Genomic DNA, 23,498 nt, shown 5'->3' with positions numbered 1-23,498 from the left:
CTTAATCATTCACTACTTGCTCCACTTTAACTACACCCCTGGTTCAATTAGACTGCTCAGCCAGTTGAGGATGGTGATTTAAACATTCAACCTGTAATCATGACCCTGAATATTGATCCGTGGAGGTCCTAACCAGCCCACTTCAGGGCTATATTTCCCCAATTAACCTTCACCAAGTGTTTGGATATCATACTCAGATTTTTGATGATCTGGATTGGATCCCCCAATGGATAAACTGTGATCTTGTCCTTTCTTCCATAGTTTTTGTTACAGACTCCTCAACTTGAAAACAGCTACACTGCAACAGGTAATGTGTAACATATGACTGCACTTGCGTTTGCAAATCTCTCATTTTATACTCAATATTTTATTCGGTATTTTGTAGTTGCTGTTCTTTACATTTAAATAGTGAATTCAACAAATATTTGCAAGACAAAAAAAAGAACATCTATGATTTATTTCTGGTGTTTGCAAATTGTAGTGTTTGCAATCAGATTTTCAGTTTAATTAAACATTTCCAATAGTGCAGTGATTTCTGATTAACATTTCAGACATTTTTATATTTCAATGTGGAATGAAATGTTACTAGAGGCTAAAAATAGACAGCAAATAAGCTTACTCAGACTTTAAGCATGAGCTTTGCATCCTGACTCATGCAGAAGAGTTTGATAACAAGCTACATCCAGCAATGGCCTAGATTCAAATTATCCTGTATATATACACAGGGATGGCTTGAATTCTAATTAGCATTAGTATAAAGTTTCCTCACCTGCATACTTATCACTCCTAATTAATATATTTTAAGCAGATCTGTTTTTATGATAACTAGAATGATATGACCTTTGGCCTTTGCTGCTGCAATTATTTTCAGTCATTCATTTCACTTTTGGAACCACTTGAATTGGTTACTAAATAAGGCCCATATATAGTCAAATATGTTTTTACATTAATAACACTGCCTTTAAGTAGATAGACTCTTAGACCTTGACATTATTATGCATTTTGTACAATTGTGCATAGTTACTGCTGTGTTTGAATGCATAAAATTAACTTCTAAACAGGAGTATATCTCATTAAGGCTGCAGTGGTCTGTGTCAGACACTCTGGTTTTCTGGGCACCACTTAGCTCATAAATCCTGTTTAGCTCTAGTCTAAGTGCTAACTGCTTCTACCTTAAAACATTTTAATAAAAAAAAAAACACTAGATGCTATTTAGAAGAATTGTAATATATACATTTTTCTGAATTCTTGGACTTGGATTGCTATCAAATTTTTGAAGATTAATTTTGTCATTTAAACATCCTACCCTGGTCCTCTGCAGGAATAGCATTATTGGCCATCTCAGACTTCTCACAGCTTTTGAAACAGCCCAGCTGTCATGTTCCTGCCAGTACCCAGCCAATGCTCACAGACAACACCCACCAATCACAGCACTCATTCACTTTCCTGGGTCCAATCATTAGTTTATCTCCTGTCCCTCACTGTCCCTCATTTATATCCACTTTATTTAATACCCACAGCAGCCTGCTTTGCACTGATGGTCCCTAGCCACCAGTTAGAGACTTTGCCAAGTCTGCTCTTCTGAAGACCTGCTGTCTGTCTTTGTCTGCATTTAGCGAATAAAATGCTGAGTTCCTCACTCGAGCCTCACTCCTGTTTTATGATCTCACACCAGCATTTAAACTTTGAACAATATAATAGACGTAATTTACTAATTTCAGCCAAATTTGATAATCAAAGAAATGCCTGAGTAGCAAACATTGTCCCGAAGTGTTGTTCCGTGTGTGTTTAATTACTGAATGCACTAAAGGTGTGTAACCAAGCAACATTAAACTGTGTGACACAAGGGTAGATAATTATAAGTCTAAGACCCTTAAAGCTAGACCACAATGAATCCAAGTTTTTCTGTGCTGTTGATTCATGTGTCATGATTACCTTTAACAGATGGCAAGAGGCTTGCAGAGACACCAAGAAATCTTGTAAAAACATGACTTAATAGTTTATGGCTAATAGAATTGAACAGAAGATGAACTTACATGCAAAATGAGGATATTTTCCACACAACTTTATTGCATTAATGTGAGCTCAATTTTGATATTCAGATTGAGAATGACAAAAGTAGTTCATGTTTGTGGTCATTTTATGATCATTAGAAATAGGCCAAAAGTGTATTGTTTTAAATGTGTCTCTTAAATTAGAACTTTCAATATGCTTTTCCTACTAAAGCTGAAGCCATACTTGAACCAGGTTTCATTTCCATAAACTGAAGTCATTTATACTATTCTAAAGCTGACTATATAGTATGATTGATGCAGTTCTATGACATTGTACCATTCCCTGTTGTTTCCAACTGCTCTGCCAGTGCCAACAGCATGCAGAAGCAGGTCGAGGTGCGCTTGCATGAGCCCAACTTTGAAGACCCACTTCCTCCACCCGAGCCAGTATGTGGAGGCATTTGTGACAGATTCATGAAGAACTTACTTTTAACCCTCACAGTTTTTGGTAAGTCATTTTTCTTTGGGTCTGTGCAGTTCTAAAGTGCAAGGAAGACACATACTGAACACCATACTATCACAAACTAATGCTGAAGAATCATTACTGCCTTACATCTTTACTCATCAGTGTAGCAAAGTCTATCAAGGAGCAACAAAGACTTTCAGTGTATTGTATTCCTGAACTGTAATACTTTTAGTAAGACTTGAAATCTACTGTACAAGTGCAAAAGTGCAGAAAAGTCTATCAGTGTATTAGATTCCTGAATTGTAATAGATTTGGTAAAAGTTGACATCTTTTGTACAAGTGCCATGCACGGTTATACTGATTACTCAAGAAAAAAATGGGTAGCACTTTACAATAAGACTACTATTATAAACAGTTTGTAAATGGTTAAAACTGAATTTATCATTGAGAATTATTTAGGTCCTTGTAATGTTGAGTGGTAAGGAGGTGAACGCATGTGCGAAGAAGAGCGAGATTTAATAGGGGCAAATCCAGAATCAGAGTTGTTGTAGCAGTCCAGGGTCAAAGAGCCAACACAGAGAGCATGGGGATACATGACAAACGAGACAAGGGCTAGGATACATAAGTAACTAAACACACGGAAGCACACGGGATATGCAGGCTATAACAGACCAGGAAACACGGAGGCTAGGATAACACGAAGGCATGGAGTACAAAGAAACATAACCATTCGAATAAACATACAATGAACAGTCCCAACCAAGGCACACAACAGGGTTTAAATACATGAACCAAAGGTAGAACAGAGGGACAGGTGCAAGCAATCAAATGTGGAGTGGAGAAAACGAAACTAAGGCATGGAACCAAAACACAGAAGACGAGGAAGCTGGAACCTGGAAGGGACTAATCATGACAGTCCTAAAATAATGTTAATAAATATATCTTATTATATTGAAATATGATAGTTAACATTGTTTAAACAATTAATAAATAGATATAGCATAAATAAAGAGGCCAAAAGTGACCTGTTGACCTGTAGAATGTGAATTTAGTCATTTTTATTAATATAATGGAGGTCAAATGATCATTTCTGACTAATAAAACATCCAGTGTATTATTATTATTATTATTATTATTATTATTATTATTATTAAGAAATACATTGATAAACTAATTATAAACCACTCAAACACTTTAGGGTAGTTTTATTGTAATGTGGTACCAAAGATTGTACAGACAAGACAAGGCAAGACAGGGCAAGTTTGCCTGTATGGAACTTTTCATATACACCGGCAATTCAAATGATTCACTTAAACATAGAATAATGAAATAATAATACTTATTACATCCCAAAATCTATCACCTCAAAGAAGGTTTTTGCAAAAAAAAAAAAAAAAGAGAGAGAGAGAGAGAGAGAGAGAGAGAGGAAAAAAAAACTTTTTTAAAATGGAAAAATTAAAATTAAATGCAATTGTTTTAAATAGAAAAAAAATAAAATAATGAAATAATAAAATGAATTAAAAGAGGAAATAAACATTAAAACATTTAAACAAGCTTTATAGTTTGTGCACATTTAAGTTTGTCTACATACTGTATGGATAACAAATATGACTTGATTGTCTCTACCAATACATATTCCACTCCAAAAGTCCATCAAGCAGAAGATAGTAGCTTCTGGGACCTTTTTTTAAAGAACAGCCTAGAGTAGTGGGTGTATCATATGTTGTGTAGGTTGAGCTGTGCACTCAGATGACAGCTGGCTATCACCTGACAGATTTAAGGGAGTTACTGAAAAAAATACAGTAATAATGAACAATGTGCTTTCAGCCTTTATTGTGAAATATATCTAGTTTTGTTCATCAGGGCAGAAAGGGTGCTTCTGCATGAAACAGGATCCCCAGGAATGGTGTATTAGATATTGTGTATGTGACGTGGCCTCAGTGATGAGCACATGTGATTTTTCTGGCTAACAGACAGTCTGTGCTCACTTCATCACCCACTAGATGGCATTAAGAGGTCAATAGTGGTAATGGCCCAGTTATAGCATTAAGAGGTCAAAAGGGGAAATATCAGTTTTAGAAGTGAGTCTTATATGAGATCTAAGCCTCTAAATAGCATCAAGAAAGGAAAATCAAATAATTGGATTGTGTAATATATATAAAATAAACCACTGACACATTCCCTTTCACACAGCTATGAGAGCACAGATGAAACAATGTTCAGTGAAACCTGTTTTAGAATCAGCACAGATATCTAAAAACAAGACAATGTCAGGGTTAGGCCAAGTTGAATATTTTTCTGTAACTATAAGGCAAATTATAGCCATATAAGATGATGGTCATACATCATGCAACATGTATTTTTTACATGCAACATGTATTTTTAAGAACAAGAACTTCTTAAAAACTACACTTAAAATATTTTTGCATGAAATATCTTTCCCTTTTGGGTGTTTATATGCTTGGCTGATGCTATCTGCTATTTCATCTCCTTCAGGGGTGGTTTTAGGTTCAGTATCTGGTGTGCTTCTGCGATATGTATCTCCACTCCCTCCTGATGTCATAATGATTATTGGTTTTCCTGGAGAAATTCTCATGAGAATGTTAAAAATGCTGATTTTGCCTCTGATCATCTCCAGTTTAATCACAGGTAATGCATACAGCGGAGCACTTTACATACCACCTGGCACACTTTACTCACACACACACACACACACACACACACACACACACACACACACACACACACACACACACACGCACATGCACAATACACTCATTAGTGCTTGTGCTGACAATTTTCATTAAAAAAACAACAGTCAAATAGTGGTAAGTGAAAGGTTTTTTTTCCAATTTAAATAACATAATATTTAACAATTTTATTTTTGTCTGCTCTTTTCAATACAGGCCTGGCAGGGTTAGATGCCCAATCTAGCGGTCGCCTTGGCACAAGAGCCATGGTGTATTACATGTCTACAACCATCATCGCTGCTGTCTTGGGTGTCATCCTGGTGCTGATGATCCACCCTGGCAACCCCAAACTTAAAGCCAACCTGGGAGAAGGGAAGAAAAATGATGAAGTATCCAGTTTAGATGCCTTCTTTGATCTAATTAGAAACCTCTTTCCTGAGAATTTGGTGCAGGCTTGCTTTCAACAGGTGTGTTTCATGTCAGCATGTATTACTTAATAATAATAACTTTAATAATACCTTATGGTTTGACATCTATTATTATTAGTAGTAGTGTTGTTGTTGCTGTTGGTCTTCCTATCCACAGATCCAAACTATTACAAATAGGATGGAAGTAGCTCCGTCTCCACATTTGCACAATCGGTTTGGACGAAATATCACAAGGGGGGCTGGCAGATATGTTATCAAGAAATCTCTCGAGTTCAAGGGTGGCATGAATGTATTAGGTGCCTAAACCATTTTGAATACTTAATGCATAATGCTATACAAAGATTATATTTACATTACATCTTTGAAATTACGAGTAGATATTTTTATTCACCATAACAAGGGATATTGGTCAATGTTTGAAAAGTTATTTTAGGGTAACAGAGGTCTGTGTACAACCACTTCTGAAAGGTCATCACATAAATACCTATGGGATTTGTAAGAAAGCCTTGGTTTCCTTGCATAGGTCTCATTGGTTTCTTTGTGGCATTTGGAATCTGCATGGGAAAGATGGGGGAGCAAGCCAAGCTGATGTTGGACTTCTTTAACATCCTCAACGAAATTGTCATGAGGCTTGTCAACACAATCATGTGGTCAGCAATGAAGGCCTGAATTTTAAACTCTAAAGGATCAAACTTTCTTCATTTATTAATTCAAAGTTTATTATACAGTTCTACATTGAATTATTCAGCAACCAATATAAATATATAAAACAAAACTATACACACTGTTTAATTTTTGTAATTTATTTTCTTTTTCTGTCATAAAATCAGCCAGTCAAAAAAATGTACATTAAAGTGCAAATAAAATGCATCATAACTACTGCAATTTTTTTAGTATTTTACAACTGTGTTTTGGTCATTAATGCTAGGGGCAAACTTAGCTAAACCGCTTTAGTTCTCAGTAGCATTGGTACCCATTAAAAATTCTTACTGTAAGTTATGTTTAAAGAAAGGAAATGGTGTGGTTGGGGCTCTGACTACTAGTTTAATGCATACTTTTTCACCATAGGTATTCCCCTGTGGGAATAGCATGCCTGATCTGTGGGAAGATTATTTCGATTAATGATCTGGAGACAGTGGCCAGACAGCTTGGGATGTACATGGTCACTGTAATTGTGGGTCTTATCATCCATGGTGGCATTTTCCTCCCACTGATATATTTTGTCATTGTCCGAAAAAACCCATTTACATTTTTTATGGGAGTATTTCAGGCTTGGATCACAGCATTAGGAACAGCATCCAGGTAGACAATTGTCATCTACTTCTTACTTTATAGATAGCATGAGAAATACCTATGCATGGTTTTGAGCATGTATCTAACACCTTTGTATGTGTCTTGCTTAGTGCTGGTACGCTGCCTGTAACCTTCCGTTGCCTGGAAGAAAATCTGGGCATTGATAAGAGAGTTACTCGGTTTGTGCTTCCTGTTGGTGCAACAATCAATATGGATGGTACAGCCCTTTATGAAGCAGTGGCAGCTATTTTCATTGCACAGATGAATGGAATAGAACTACATCCTGGTCAAATTGCTACAGTCAGGTAGGTCAGTGTGAGCTCTCTAAGTATAACCTATATTGACTATTACAGTACACTGAAAACATGTCTTCATTTAAAACATATCTAAATGATTTTACACTCTCCCCAAGTGTGGATCATAACTACAAGTGAGTTTTGGATTAATATTTTTGGTTAAGGGGATTAATATTTTTGGTTAAGACTGGTGCTGACAACCTGAACAGAAATTCAACAATTCAAGGAAACATCAGCAGGTTTATTATTTACATATCAGAAGAAGACACACACTGCAAAACTAATAAAACATTGAAGAAAATTAAAAACAAGTACAACCCATAGAGTAACTAAGAAAGCTGAGACAACTAGCTACTGAAGCAAGTAAAAGGAACATAAAACACAACAGCAAACATGGCATATATCTAAACACACCATTTTATAGCAATCTTGTCTTACCAGAGATGCTGCAAAATAATATTACTCAATTACGGCAAAGCAAAGGAGTTCATAACTTTGCTCACTTATACAAAGACAATCTACTAATGACAATTTTCCAAATGAAGTTACAGTTCCAATTATATGACAGACATTTTTTTAAATGCTTACAAGTTAGAGACTATATTATGGTCGAACAAGGAGGGTTCTCTTACACCGAACTAGAGGAAAAACTGTTAGGAAGGTAACATGCAAAGGGATTTGTTTAATTGATGTACAAACACTATTAGCAGTGCTGAAAGCTAAAGCTAAGCAAGACATGCTGAAAGTTAAAACAAAGCAGGATTTAGATTACATTTATGAAGGAGTGGAAATATAATTGTCTTATTTTGAAAATATATTTCAGTAGCAGACAAACTGATTCAGTTCACTTTGCTCCATAGAACATGTTACATTCCTGGGTGGCTCAATAAAATATGATGGAAAACCAAAATAGGCATTCTACTTCAAATGGGGTATTAATACCAACATAAATGCTAGATTTGGCTTTAATAGCTACTAACAAGTGCATTTCCCAAAAGTGGCTAAGTTCCTCAATGTGGCAAAAAGAAATCCCAACATATGTCTTAATTTGAAAAGATTGTAACTTTAAAAAAGACCAAGACATTCCAAAGAACCTTCCTGTTATCTCTATTGGATCACTGCCATGCACTGCTACCATAATGTTTGTACATGTTATGCAAGTACTGTGTTTTAATGCAGGTATTTTGCCTTCTACTTTATATAGGGTGGGGCAATGTTTTCATCTTCGATGTTGTTAAGTAATTTACTTTTGACATCTATATAAACATGTAAAGAAAAAAAGCAGTGCATAAAGACACCTAAACAAACAAGGTATGGACTGACAGAAATAGAGCACATGGAGATAGTTCAGTGCTGCATGAGAAACTGAGGGTGGAATGAGTCTATATTGGAAAGTTGATTAGTAGGTAAGGAGTTCCAGGAATTTGTACTTGGGTGAGGTAGACCAGAGGATTCTTGCTGCCAAGGGTGTGGAGGCAGTTGAAGCAAGGAGAGGCTGACTGGCTGGCTGGGTGGAGTTCATTACACAAACCCCTCTCCCAGAATAAGCTCCCATGATGATCGCCCTGCTGGGCAGGGTGGAGTCATGATCAGGAGGGATCCAGTATGCCTTTGCCAAGAATCCCAAACAATTGGCAAGAATTCTGCAGGGTTCCAGAAATAAAAGTCCTGAAGAGAGAGACAAGGAATGAGGGAGAAACTATGTACTGTGAAGGGAGTTGAAGTCTATAGGTTACTGGAGTAACTTACAGTGCATCCAGACAGTATTCACAGCTCTTCACTTTTTCCACATTTTGTTATGTTACAGCCTTATTCCAAAATGGATTAAATTAATTTTTTCCCCTCAAAATTCTACACACAAAATACCCCATAATGACAAAGTGAAATGTTTGTTTGGAATTGTTGCAAAGTTCTCCCATCCTTCTTTGCAGAACCTCTCAAGCTCCATCAGGTTGGCTGGGGAGCATTGGGGCACAGCCATTTTCAGCTCTCTCCAGAGATGTTCAATCAGGTTCAAGTCTGGGCTCTGGCTGGACCACTCAAGAACATTCACAGAGTTGTCCCAAAGCCATGCCTTTATTTTCTTACCTGTGTGCTTAGGGTCGTTGTCCTGTTGGAAGATGAACTTTCGCCCCAGTCTGAGGTTCATAGTGCTCTGAAGGAGGTTTTCTTCAAATGATGTCTCTGTACATTACTGCATTCATCTTTCCCCCAACCCTGACTAGTCTCCCAGTTCCTGCTGCTGAAAACAACCCACAGCATGATGCTGCCACCACCATGCTTCACTGTAGGGATGGTATTGGCCAGGTGATGAGCAGTGTCTGGTTTCCTCCAGACATGAGGATTGGAATTCAGGCCAAAGAGTTCAATCTTTGTTTCATCAGACCAGAGAATTTTGTTTCTCATGGTTTGAGAGTCCTTCAAGTGTCTTTTGGTAACCTCCAAGCAGGCTGTCTTGTGGTTTCCGTCTGGCCACTCTACCATACAGGCCTGATTGGTGGAGTGCTGCAGAATTGGTTGTCCTTCTGGAAGGTTCTCCTCTCTCCACATAGCAATGCTGAAGCTCTGTCAGAGTGACATTTAGGTTCTTGGTCACCTCCCTGACTAAGGCCCTTCTACCCCGATCACTCAGATTGGCCGGGCAACCAGCTCTAGGAAGAGTCCTGGTGGTTCCAAACTTCTTCCATTTATGGATGATGGAGGCCACTGTGCTCACTGGGACCTTCAATGCTGCAGAGGTTTTTCTGTACCCTTCCCCCGATCTGTGCCTAAATATAATCCTGTCTCGGAGGTCTACAGACAATTCCTTGGACTTCTTGACTTGGTTTGTACTCTGACGTACTGTCACCTATGGGACCTTATATAGACAGGTGTGTGCCTTTCCAAATCATGTCCAATCAACTGGATTTACCACAGGTGGACTCCAATCAAGTTGTCAAAACAAGTGAAGGATGATCAGTGGAAACAGGATGCACCTGAGCTCAATTTTGAGTGTCATGGCAAAGGCTGTGAATACTTATGTACATTTGATTTTTTTTTTTTTTTTTGGGGGGGGGGGGTATTTTAATACATTTGCAATAATTCCAAACAAACTATTGTTTGTAGAATTTCGAGGGATAATCCATTTTGGAATAATGCTGTAACATAACAAAATGTGGAAAAAGTGAAGCAATGTTAATACTTTCCGGAGGCACTGTATGAGCTGATGAAACATGGTAACTTTTTCAGTTTCTTGGTGGACAGAACCTCTCCTGACATGTATTCTGGCATGCAGTCAGGCCAGAGGAGAAATGTTTACCAGTCCCCATAACTGTCTGCTCAATAGCTGCAGAGATACTGTCCAAGTTCCTGATTTAGATGCTTCACCTGGCCATTAACCTCAAGATGAGGCTCATGTTTTCTACCAACCTCTTCCTAAAAGCCTCCCATACCTGGGATGTGAATAGTGTCTCCATATCTGACACCAAGTCGTGAAGGATTCCAAAATGGTGGAAGACAATTTAGAACAAATCCTCTGCTGTTTGATAGATGGTAGGGAATGCTGGCAGAGTGATCAGACAACATGCTTTGAAGAAGAGATCTACTACCAATATGGTTGTATCACCTTCTGAGGCTATTATCTGCTGTGACAAAGTCCACTGATAGGTGATTCCAGGGTTGCTGAGGAACTGGCAGAAGTTGAAGTGGGTAGCTGTCTGTCTTTCTTGGATTGGGCACAAAGTGAACAAAAACTGACAAACATCTGAACATTTTCATGAAGGCAGGGTCACTAGTAATGATCACATAGTAACTGGGCAGTCCTAGTAACTCCAGGATGATCAGTGGCAATAGATGTGTGCCCAAGTGATACAGAGGTCAAATAGGTAAATGTTACATCTACCTTGTTGGGTGGCTTGTCATTCAGTCACCTGCTGGGTCACCTGCTCCTGTTTCTTAGATCTCCTGGTCAATGCATCAGATGACTGGAGTGACCAAAAGGTTCGCTTGATGATAGGATGGTCCTCAGATGTGCAGGGTTCTGGATTGTATATTGTGGATAGTGGATAGTGCATCCATTTTACTATTCTTTGATCTGATCTTATAAGACCTGGTAAACTGAAATCTTTGGTGAAGATAAATGCTCCGTGCAGTTACTGCATTGAGACTGGTACCAAAAGGGAATAATGAAATTTCTGTGTTGTCATAGATTACATGCCATAGATTACATGTGGCAAACAAAATCACCTTTAGTTTAACCTGCTCCATAGAACATAGTACACCTGAGAAGTTCAATAAGATGCATTCTAAGCACTCCAAATTTTTCCCTAGATGTCAAGCACAAATAGGGATTCTACTTCACATGTTCTGGTCATGCACCTGTATTGAAAAGCTTTGAAAGGTGGATTTCTCAAATTGGCCTTTAAAACAAGCGGTTTATAACAAGCCATTGGCATTTGCCGTTCTGCATCAGGGGAGTCATTAGAATGATACTACCCCCATCTGAGTATCTCCTCCCACATCTTAAGAACTACCTTTACAAAGGTGCGGATTTATTTCTCGCAAGCACCGGATCTCTTACCATTATGTGAAAGCTACGTATGGGAACTGCTCTGTTTTTGGCTGCAAAGATCAGCACAAATATATAAACCCCCAGCCTCAGATGACAGAATAGCAGAGTGGATATTTGGATTTAATTTTAGGGCTATATTTTTGTGTACACATTGGAAGCACAGTCATAAATCATAAGGCTTTGATGCAGGCATGCATGGGCATGCCAGAAAATTTGTTTGCACTTTTTATGACCGGTGGCAAAGGCTCTAATCCCATGCAGTGCAGAGCAATTACAAAAGGAGGTGGGGTTAGACCAAATACAGTTACAAATCTGGAAAAGAAAGCCACTCCCACATTTCCCCTCTCCACTTGGCCTTGAGGGAGTTTCAGAAGAGGGTCTCCTAATGACTATAACCAGTATAAAAACTGTAAATATGTCTTTTTACAAACTGGATCTGTACATTGTGTACATTATGTACATACATACATTCACAACCATATACATTGTACATTGTGTATATAAACATAATATACATATATTGTACATACATGGTTAATATATTTTTGTACATATATAGAATATATATTCCTCTATGCACCCCTTTTTTCTTTTTCCTCAGTTTGGACAGAGCACTCTCAACCATTTCACTACGAGTTATATTGTGTATGACTATGTATGTGACAAATAAATCAAACTTGAAACTTGAAACTATAGAGATCACCATTAACCATAGATTAATTTTATTAGTGGATTAATCCATATTACTGGCAAGTGGGGGTATAAATATTAGTACAAATACTAGATTTATCAAATTGGCCATTACAGCTTCTATTAATTGCATTGCTTAAAAGTTGGAAAACTGTAAGACACCAAGTTCCTCAATATGGCTAAAAGTACTCTCAGAATTTGTGCAATCCGAAAAATTTTTTATAACTTGAAAAGCATTCCCAAAGCATTTTTAAAAAATGAGGAAACTTTGTCACTTTCCTCTCATCTACCACATCTTTGACATAACCTTAAACTAGCCAAGGCAGTGGAATGGCTGCAAAGACAACCTCTGGGTTGAGAAGTAGGTCTGTCTGGGTGAGCAGTGTTGAAGTTCAAGAGAAGAGAAGGGTCCAGTATGTACCTTCAGGAACCCAATTACTTTAGTCTGGACCATAAACCTCGCAGTCAACGAGATACCGGATTGTGCTTTTGTGACACCTGGAGTCCAATATCTTGCACACCATGTAAGTAGGAGAACCGTAAATCTCCAAAGGTGGAGAAGTACCCTTGGGACTACTCAAGACCCTGCAACATATAACTTTAAAAGTGATACATGAAATGGCAGAGAGATGCAGTAAGTATCTGGCAGCTTTAACTTGTATGTGACCTCTGTCTACCTACCAGGAATGGACCCAGGTAGAGGGGCTTAAACTTGCTACAGCCATTGAGGTGTAGGTCACAAGTAGAGAGCCAGACTTGATCACCAGGTTGTTAACACAACAGGAACACAACGGTGATTAGCCTGACTTGCGAATTGACAGATTGCTCTTTTTAAGTCTTGGTGGGAGTTCTTCATTCACTCAACTTCATCCACAAAATTACAGCCAGAGTCTCAGTTAGCGTCAGTTCTCAAGGTACAAATAGAGGCTGGTAACCCAATACAACACACTGGAGTGTTGTCAGGCCAATAGCTAAATGCACCAAAAAATTCTGTGCTATCTCAGCCATGGAGGAAACATGACCACTCAGATTGTTTGTCCCAACAGCCAACTCTGAGTCAACTTTTGGCCTGACCATTGCTCTGGGGATTGTAACCTGAGGTCAAGTTAAATTTCAATTGCAGCTTCTCCAAAATGGAGTGCCTCCTCCAAAAAGGAGGTGAATAATATGATCTCAGATATGTAATGGAAATAGAAACCTGTTGAAATAGTGCCTCAGCATTGTCAAAGGCAAAAGGGAGAGCAGGTAGCAGACCAAACTATACCACCTTGGAGATCCTGTCCTCCACTCTGAGAATGGTGGTGTTCCCATAGAACAGTGGTAGGTCGGTGATGAAATCAATTGCAGTATGGGACCAGGGTTGCTCAGGAATGGGTGGGAGACCAGTTTCCCACCTGCAGGGTTCTTGGAGTCTTGGACTGGGCACAGTCAGAACAGGATGTAATAAATTTGTGGATGTCTCTAGTCATAGATTCCCACCAATACTGACAGGGAAGAATGAACTCACTTGATCAGTCTATAACAGTAATATGGGTAAGATGCATAATACATACAATTTATGCTCAGGACATGAGGTAGGAACCTTTTCACCATATAGAACCTCCCTCAGTTCCTCATCAAAATTCAACTGGATGGCACCTATCACAAAGTGAGAGGAGAGTATGGGAAGAAACATAAATGTACCCATGGCTTGCCTCTTGCCAGATGTTAGTGAGGCAATGCAATGGGTAAGTCAGGCTACTGAGGGGATGAGGGCAGCAAGATGTTGAGTCTGCTCCGAAAGCTCCTTGGCCATGTTACCAAGGGATTTGAGGTGCTGGTGGTGCTGACCTAATAACTGTCCTTGAGCTGCTTGGGCATCTGATAATGAATCAGAACCTGCTGACTCTATACAATAGCGAAGTCTTCTGTCAGGCTTGGCATGCAGAAGTAAAGTCGCTCACAGGTTAGGTAAAATTGGGTTTAATAAACAGAATAAAGGGCAATCTAAATGCAAATTCAAGGACAAGGTAGAAAGGGGAAACCAGGATAAGCAGGCATGGAGTCAAAACCAGAATGTTAAACAAAACAGGAAATCAACTTGTTTAGAAACACTGGATAACTCTGATCAACACGACAAACACAAGAGGTGTATATACAAAGGGCAGTCACAAAGGAAATGGACAACAGGTGAATTCAATAGACAGTGGATTGGAAATGAACAGGAGGATTATGGGAAATATAGTCTGTGAATGTCATGCTGGGAGGGGCAGATGTGACACTACCAAATCAATAAATGGCAATAAATACATAAGCACACTACATAATTAGTAAAATGCAGCATTAGGTGGTTTTATCACCCCAGTGCAGGCATGAAATTAGAACCTTCAATAATCATTTTGGACATGGGACTCTGATCTTCCTCTGGAGGATGGAAGAAGTGATTCCTGTTCAATGTGGTTAATTTCTTTTTTCATTTAAACCTCTATATAACCCTTTATTTGACCAAAACAATAAACATATAGAAGAAAAAAGAAACAGGGCATAAAGACACCTAAACAAACAGCACAGCATAGATGGAAAGGGCTAGAGTACATGGGGAGAGTTCAAAGCTGCATGAAGAGTTGAGGGTGGAATAAGTCTATATGGAAAAGCAGATTAGTAGGTAAGGAGATCCAGGTATTAGTACTTTGGTGAAGCAGACTGCTGGATTCTTGCTGCCAAGGGTGTAGAAGCAGTTGAAGCAAGGAGAGGCTGACTGGCTAATGGGTAGAGCTCATAACACAAGCTCCTTTTCAAGAAACAGCTCCTGAGGTGACCCCACCCTGCCCAGCTAGGCTACCATGTTAAGGAATGGATCAAATATGTCCATGGCAAGGACCCATAACAATCCTCCATAACAAAATTCACCTAGTCAAGCAAACACTGGCACTGACCCCTCTCCTGTTTGAGTAAAGTATGGTCCTAACCTGGGTTCGAATGACAGGTTTCCAGGAATAAAAGTCCTGAGGAGATCTACCAGGAATGAGGGCATTAGGGCACACCAAGTTGTACATGCTCCTCCAGTCTACCTTTGTAAAAACAATTGGTCCATACAGTTGATCCAGTGAATCTTGTACCAAGGTCAAGGATACTGGAATTTCTAAATTGTCAAAGAATTACATTTACAGAGAGAAGTGGTACATATTTGCAAAATAAGAAAGAAACTTCAGACAAACTCCTTCAGTTTAAGCTGCACCATAGAACATACTACACCCTTGAGAGGCTCAATAAGTTACATTCTAGGCAATCCAAGTTAAGCCCAAAGATGTAGAACTGAAATGGGGACTCTGCATCATATGTTTAGGCCATACTTCTATATTGAAAGGTTTTAGAAGGAGGTAGAGAGACTCATATTGACTATAACCTAGTATAGAGATTTCCCTTAACACTAGATTAAACTTATTAGGAGATGAAGCCTTCCAACTGGCAAGTGGGGGTATTAAAACTAACATAAATACAAAACTTATCAAATTGGCCTTGCGAGATGCTAACAAGTGCAGTGCTCAAAAGTGAAAAACTGTGAGCCACCAAGTTCCTCAATATGGCTAAATGAACTCTCAGCAAATGTTTAATCAGAAAAGATTCTTTATAACTTCGAAAAAAGCTACAGGCATTCCAAAAAATTGTGGGGGACTTTTGTCACTTTCCTATTATCTAGCATGTCTTTGACATAAACTTAGCACGATCGTTACTATACAGTGCTACCAATATCTGTTTTTATGTTACAAAGATATTGTTTGTTTGGATACATGTACTTCCCCTTCTACTTGCTTATATAATATCATTGACTGGGGGGGGGGGGGGGGGGGTTCCTGTTTAATGTTATTACATAATTTTGTTTTAACCCATTGTTTATACTAAACAACAAATATATTGAGGAAAAAAGAAACAGTGCATACTCTCACAAAGACAAACAGTAAGATGGGCAGAGCCAGGCACATAGGGATAGTTCATTGCTGCATGAAGAACCAAGAGTGTAATGACTATATGGAAAAGCCGATTAGCACGTAAGGAGATCCAGGTATTAGTAGTTGGGCGAGGCAGACCGCTGGATTCTTGCTGTCTAGGGTGTGAAGGCAGTTGAAGCAGGGAGAGGCTGACTAGCTGACTGGGTGGAGTTTGTTACACTAGCCCCACACTCTGAATCAGCTCCTGTGGTGACCCAACCCTGCCCAGTTGTGAGTGAGCATGATCAGAAGGGAATCCAATGTGTCCTTGGCAGGGACCCAAGGATAGCACCCCATAACATAACTCGCCAAGTCAGCCAAACACTGGCCCTGTCCCTTTTGCTTAAGTACATGATGACTGCGACCACATAAGCTAGTAGTCCATCGACACCAAGGGCAGAGGTTGGTGTGTTGAAGACACTAGCATCCTGCAGGGTTCCAGGATTAAATGTCTTGAGGAGAGAGAGAAGGGATAAGATAGAACCTCTGTGCTGTGGAGATTATTGAAGGCCATAGGTTACTGAATTGACCCTAAAGGCAAACTTGAAGGGCCCAGTGAAACATGGTAATAACTTCCTGAATGGCAAGCCATGGTTGAGATTCTTGGTGGACAGCCATGTTTGCCTCAGGCCTGTATTGAGGAGCACCTCTGTGGTGGTGATTGACCTAGATCTTATGTCATCTAAGAGTCCTCTCCATATGTTGAAGGAAAGAATCTCATGTATCCTCACTCTAGTGAAAGGATTTGTCCACAGGTAGCACATTCTCATGGGCCTGAATACAGGGAAAGAGTGATTGCTGGCATCCCAGGGCAATCCAGCATAGGAGTACACCAGGGAGTTTGTGTCACATTCAGACGAGTAGGCACACTTACAAAAGTCCACTTGACAATCAGCTCATTAGCTGCATGGGTAATATGCAAGTTCCTAATTCAGTCGCTTCACCTGGACATTAGCACAGAGATGATGTCCTGAAGTGAGGCTCACATTTACTCCCAAGCTCTTCATAAAGGACCCATACCTGGGATGTGAACAGTATCCCCCTGTCTGACACCATGTTTTTGGGGGGCTGAAATGATGAACAACAATTGGCCTCTGCTGTTAGGCAGGCAGTAGCGAATCCTGGGAGAGAGATCAGACAACATCCTTTGAACCAACCACCAATATGGTTGTCACCTTTGCTAGGAGATATGTAGCAAAGACCACACTAATGGGTGCATTGAGGGTCACTGAGGTACTGGTAGAGTTTTATGCCAAGGAGCTGTCTAAGGGTCTTGGATTAGGCATAAACTGAAGAGTAATTGAAAAATCTTTGCACATTTGCATGAACATTGAGTAGACGGATAGAAGGATGTTTTGGACCCCAGTAATGATCACAAAGTGATTGGGCAGTCCTAGTAACTCCAGAATGATTAGTAGTAGTGAAAATTTACCTAGTACAACCTCTGGAACATCCACCTTGTTGAGTGGCTTGTCACTTGTTCCTTGATCACCTGCTATTGCTTTGGAGATCTCCTAGTCAATGTATCAGAGGACTGGAGTGACCAAATAGGTGGGCTTAATGACAGGGTATTGCTTGGATGTGGAGGGGTCTTGATCATAGATTCTAGATAAAGTTTCCACCATGCTATTTTTTGATCTGGGCTTGTAAGATAGATAAAACGAAATCTGATGAAAAAAGAGCCCACCTGGCTTGAATCGAAGGAAGTTTTCAACCCTTCTGGATTACTCTCAATTTGATTGGTCTGTAAACACACAAAAAAAGGGATGGAGGTTGATTTATAGGCAATGCTACCATTCATCAAATACCAACTCGCCAGGAGCCAGGATTGCTAGGAGCTCTCGGCTCCCCATGTCACAATTCCTTTCAGATAGAGAAAGATTCTTACTATTAAAGGCAATGGGAAACATTTTGTGAGGAGCTCCCTGGTCCAGAGACAGGATAGCTGAGGGAACTAAGGAAAAATTGGCATGAAGAAACTTTAATTAGGCAGGTGAGCAGTGATACTACCATGCTGATGTTCTGGATGAATCTTCAGTAGTAATTAGAAAACCCCAAGAATCTCTGAAGATTTTTCATCCTTGACTGTGGCCACTCCAGTATGGCCTGCACCTTACTTACCTCTATGCTTACACCTTCAGCAGAAATGACATACCCAGGAAACAGAGAAAGGAGACACAGAACTGGCACTTCTCAGATTGACATATTGGCTGTGCTCCAGTAATCCGGCAAATCACTCACGTGAGCTATCTGCTTAACCAGGTTGTGAGAAGTTACCAAGATGATGTCAATGTAAACAGTCACAGAGTATCTCATTGACAAATTACAGGAAAGCAGCCGGAGCATTAGCCAGGCAATAGGGCGTTACCCGATAATCATAGCAGACATTGAAGGTGGGGAAGTTCATATTCCATTCATCACCTTCCCGGAACTACCCTAGGTTGTACATAGGTTCTACTTTGCTGAAGATATGTCCTCAATACAGTTGCTCCAATGTCAGTGGATAATGGAATTCTTGTGTTGTCTGTTTAAGTTCTCTATGTTCAATCCCTGGTTTAAAGTGTCCATCCTTCTTAGACAGAGAAAAATCCTGAAAAAACGTGAGACAGCTGGTTTGATGAACCTCTGCCTGGGTGCCTTTTTGATATATTTGTCTATAGTGGCACTTTTCTTGATGGACAGATGATATATTCTGGATTTGGTGTGCAGCCCCAATTATCAAGAATATGGCACAATGCCATGGCCAGTGCTAAATACTGCTGCCAGATTTTGTGCATTTTTTTGTGACTCTGTGAATGAGTAGCCGCACTAGAACTGGAGACTTTGGTCTGAGCATTGCTGAGACCATCTGATAATCTCACCTTTTGATCATGGAGACATGAAGCTGCAAATCAATAGACTGCTCAGTTGAATGAATTACATAGAAGGAAGATCTCTCAAGATGAAGTTCTCCAAGTTGATGACTCAGAGGCAGTGCACTTTCTATCATCTTACTAGAACTCAAAGGATGTCCATCCAAGCCCAGAACCTGAAGTGAGGTTACTGCAATGGCAAACAGGAATGTTGTAAGCATGCATCAGATATTCTGTAATGAAGCCACTGCAGCCAATGTGATCAATCCTGCAGCATTAAATGATTCTCCCACTTGATAACATATTGAGTAAAATATGAATATGGAGTTTTAAGCTTACTGATTGAATTGGTCATGGAAATGTAACAGGTGAACTTGATTGCAGATGACCAGCCATGTCATAATATAGCATCTTAAATTCTTCTGACGTCAACTGTAGAGACAGCAGCAATCTATTTTCATGGGTTCACGATGAGCCCACTGTGATGAGATATGATAAGGGTTCTCATTCCAACCTGATTGAGCTTCTAAGGAAAGAAAAGTGAGTAAGTAATCAGCTTCTGATTGCTTAGCTGGTTTTAATTTCAGTAGTTCCTTTTCTCATGCCCTACCCTCCAATAGATTTTCAGATACATTGTGGAACAAAGCAGTTACGTGCTCATAAGAATGGTACTCTTCTCTATATCATTTATACATGTCCAAAGCCATAAATATGTGTTCTCCCAATGAACACAAAATGATAAATGCAATTTTTTATAAGGTTGTGAGAAAGTTGGAAGCATCGTGAGAGATAAACAGAACACTACAACAGAAATCCTCTACATTCATTAGTTTTTCCATCAATCTTCTCTAGTGAGGATATTTTAGAACTGTGGGGAGGAATAGGGAGTTGGCTCATATTGCCCTGAATCATAGACGGAAGTGATTTCAAGTCAGCCAGATGTTGGATGAGTGTATGTACCAGTTGGGTGAGTTGATTGATTTGATGAGCCTGTTGTGCAAGTTGATGTAATTGTCCAATTTGCTGTTGCTGTAATTGGAAATAAGATTCCAAACCTGCTGACCCTGGCTGTGAACCCGCTTGTTACCCACAGTGTCCATTGTCACAGAGTCCTGCATTCTGTAGGGTAGGCAGGCTGGCAAATAGGAAATATAAGCAGGTTTATTAATTACACAGCATAAGAAGATGCCTCACACAAAACTGATAAAACAGTGAAGTGAAAACCAAGTACAAACCAGTAAGCAGCAACCAGGTAGATGAGTAAACAAACAAAAATCACAAAAAAAAACCCCCCCCAGCAAAACCAAAACAGACTGAGCTAAGAGCTACTGCACTAAATCAAGGCAAATGAGTGTAAAACATAGTAGCATTCAGACTACAAATACAGGGCATAAAGACATCTAGTTAAACAGTAAGACATAGCCTGGCAGTGCAAGAGCACATGGGGACACGGGAACTGAAGGTGAAATAATTCTATATGGGGAAGCTGATTAGCAGGTAACGAGCTACATGTTTTAGTGCTCAGGCAAGGTGGAGCACTGTATCTATACTGCCAAGAGTGTTGAGGCAGGAAGAGGCTGATGGACTGGCTGGCGGAACTTGTTACAGAAAATTGCAAATTTAAATGACCTCACAGCTGGGCCAAACTTCATCACAGAACTGTCAGTGTAACTCTGTTGCTGGTTTTGATTTTTTTAATTTTTTTTATCAGAGTCATAAATGCCAGCCATTTTGTTCACTGTACCGTTTTGTCAATGGTATTTGTGCTTTTTTCCTATCTATTAGCATTTTATTTGCTCAGATGCAATTCTACAAACTTAAGCATGAATTTAAAGCAATGCTGAAGTTTTAAGCACACTTGATCCAAATAGAAATCTCATTTTTATTAAACAATTCCTTTCATTACTCAATATCAAACATTAGACAAAACTCTTCCCATGAAAAATTCCTGATTCAGATATGAATGATTTTGTAGTATTTTTCCGCCAAATTATTAGAGCCACAAAACTACCAGATTGCACCAATGTACCAAAAATGGGTGAAATTAATTTTGCATTTCCTATAATAGCTTAACAGCTACTCTAGCCAGTGTTGGAGCTGCCAGTATCCCTAGTGCTGGTCTGGTCACCATGCTTCTGATCCTGACTGCTGTAGGATTGCCCACCCAAGACATCAGCTTGCTGGTAGCAATTGACTGGCTATTGTGAGTAAAACTAAACCCTTCACTGTACCTTCTGAGTTCATTTTTCAGGCAATAGGCATTTAGGGCATGTTTTGCCAACATATCCAGTCTTCATATTCAAAGGCAGATCATAGCTAAGAGTTGACAGGAAAAAAATGCTGTTCATGTAAAGACTCCAAATACAAAGACAATAAGTGAATACAAAGCAAATACTGACTCAGCGATGAATCACATGTTCCTGTTTCTCCACTTAATGTTGCAGGGATCGTTTCCGGACATCAGTCAATGTTATTGGAGACTCATATGGAGCAGGTATCGTGTACCACCTGTCCAAAGATGAGCTAGATATGTTGGATGCCCAGCAAATGAAGGCAGGTGACTTTGAGATGGCCAAGACACAATCCTTCTATGAGAATAACACTAACCATGGAGTTTACAGATCACGTAACTCCAGTCCTATCCTCATAGATGATTGCAAGGTACATATTACTCTCACAGATATAGAAACTTGTATGTAAAAATAATTTTTTAATCTTCCACAAGCATTTGTTTCATTTTGATGTTCTTATTTTTGTATTTTGGTCAATCCTAAAATGGATACATCATTTGGAGAAGTAAACAAGAGTAATTATGGCCTTATTTGCTTACTGTTACTTGTACAGGGTGAAACAGCAATTTTTGTTTGAACACTACTTTTATTCAAGTATGTGTGTATTTAAACCCTAACCACTTTGGTAATACAATTGGATCGTGATAGGTCCTGTCATGTTTTGCTATTATGTGGAGTTAGAGCTATCTAAAGTGTTTGCAGTTTTTCTTATGCATGTTTTCTTGTGCACTTTCCTGTTGTGGTTAAGAACAACTGACTCTTGCAGAAGCATAGGCCAAAGCTCATTTTACGTCCACTCTATAATAGTGAGCATGGCACTTTACCACAGCTTCTTTAAATTGTTTGTCACACCTCCTTGCAACTGAACATTTCACCATGTATTGCACACTGTTTGCAAATATGTCATTTTTCTTCAGAGGGTTTCATATGTTGTTTAGAAATCAGAAGAATAAATTAGAATAAGAAACAGTATCCACTGTAAATGGTTTCTCTGCTCCAAGTCACAATCAGTCTAAATGCATTTTGACTGTGCCTTGGTCCAACTGTTAGCTATCCCTGATAATTGCTTAATGGTTACCTTGGCCCCAAATGACTCTCCTGCAGAGTATTCTCTTGTTAAGGGACAAACCTTGGATACAACAGGAACACAGTACACAGATCCAACTCTGCCTTGTCCAGAGTGCTGCATGGTTGTTCTTCACGGTGAAATTATACCAGCAAATGCTAACTTGGCACTGCAAAACTCGGCACTTACCAAAGGCATCGAATAACTATTTCCAGGGACAGCCATTTGGACAATTGTATGACTAATGTCATCTTGACATGGCAGAAAATATAGTGTCATACCCTCTGTGCTCTCAGTAGTTTAGACCAGCAGAGGACAGGCTGTGGTGTGGGTGATATTTTCAGCCTTACCTGTGGGTGAAAATCCTCACAAAAAAAATAAGCACACAAACATGAGATCAGTAGGCAACTTCCTAAATCCAGCTTGGTGATAGACCTGTGTTACTGTAATGGACAAGTGAGTACAGCAGTGAATGTGTGCTGTGATCAGGTGGCCTTGTATGGTATTTTTTCTTTCCTTTTTTCCATTTACTCAGTTCAAAAATTAATCATGGGTTACTCAACACCTCAACACATTGCTTAGGAAATATACTTTCCATAGTAAGTGTTTAAGGCCTTTGAGATGCGTTTTGGCATTTTCAAACCTCTTGCTATATACACTTTCACCAAATCAGAGAGCTTGCCTGAAGTCCACATTGTAGTCCACTAACATTGCAAAAGTAGAGTTGCAGGTGTTCCTTTCCACTGATTTATCTTAGGTGGATTAAGCCTTCAAGGCCACAGTCAAGATCAGCCTCTTACCACGAGATCTTACCAGTGTGCCAGGAGGTGCTAACATGGTGCTACCACTTATGTTTAGCCACAGGCCAACACAAGCGCCACGCAAGCAATTACACAGTATGCGCACGAAGGCTGA

The 23,498-nt window shown here is 39.4% G+C and overlaps 1 protein-coding gene across 1 annotated transcript; it reads left to right on the top strand.

Moving 5' to 3' along the window:
• Positions 1–2,366: 2,366 nt before the first annotated feature.
• On the top strand, positions 2,367–23,498 carry slc1a2a (solute carrier family 1 member 2a). The gene is given in 12 exon segments (XM_027013842.2): positions 2,367–2,502; positions 4,957–5,109; positions 5,367–5,617; positions 5,736–5,874; positions 6,102–6,228; positions 6,647–6,880; positions 6,982–7,176; positions 21,295–21,429; positions 21,671–21,886; positions 22,590–22,638; positions 22,640–22,720; positions 23,442–23,498. Coding segments are annotated over 12 exon segments (1,767 nt in total). The 5' UTR covers positions 2,367–2,372.

The sequence above is a fragment of the Electrophorus electricus genome, chromosome 21, assembly GCF_013358815.1.
Source record: "Electrophorus electricus isolate fEleEle1 chromosome 21, fEleEle1.pri, whole genome shotgun sequence".
Lineage (NCBI taxonomy): Eukaryota > Metazoa > Chordata > Actinopteri > Gymnotiformes > Gymnotidae > Electrophorus > Electrophorus electricus.
This window is presented reverse-complemented; position numbering and strand designations above follow the sequence as displayed.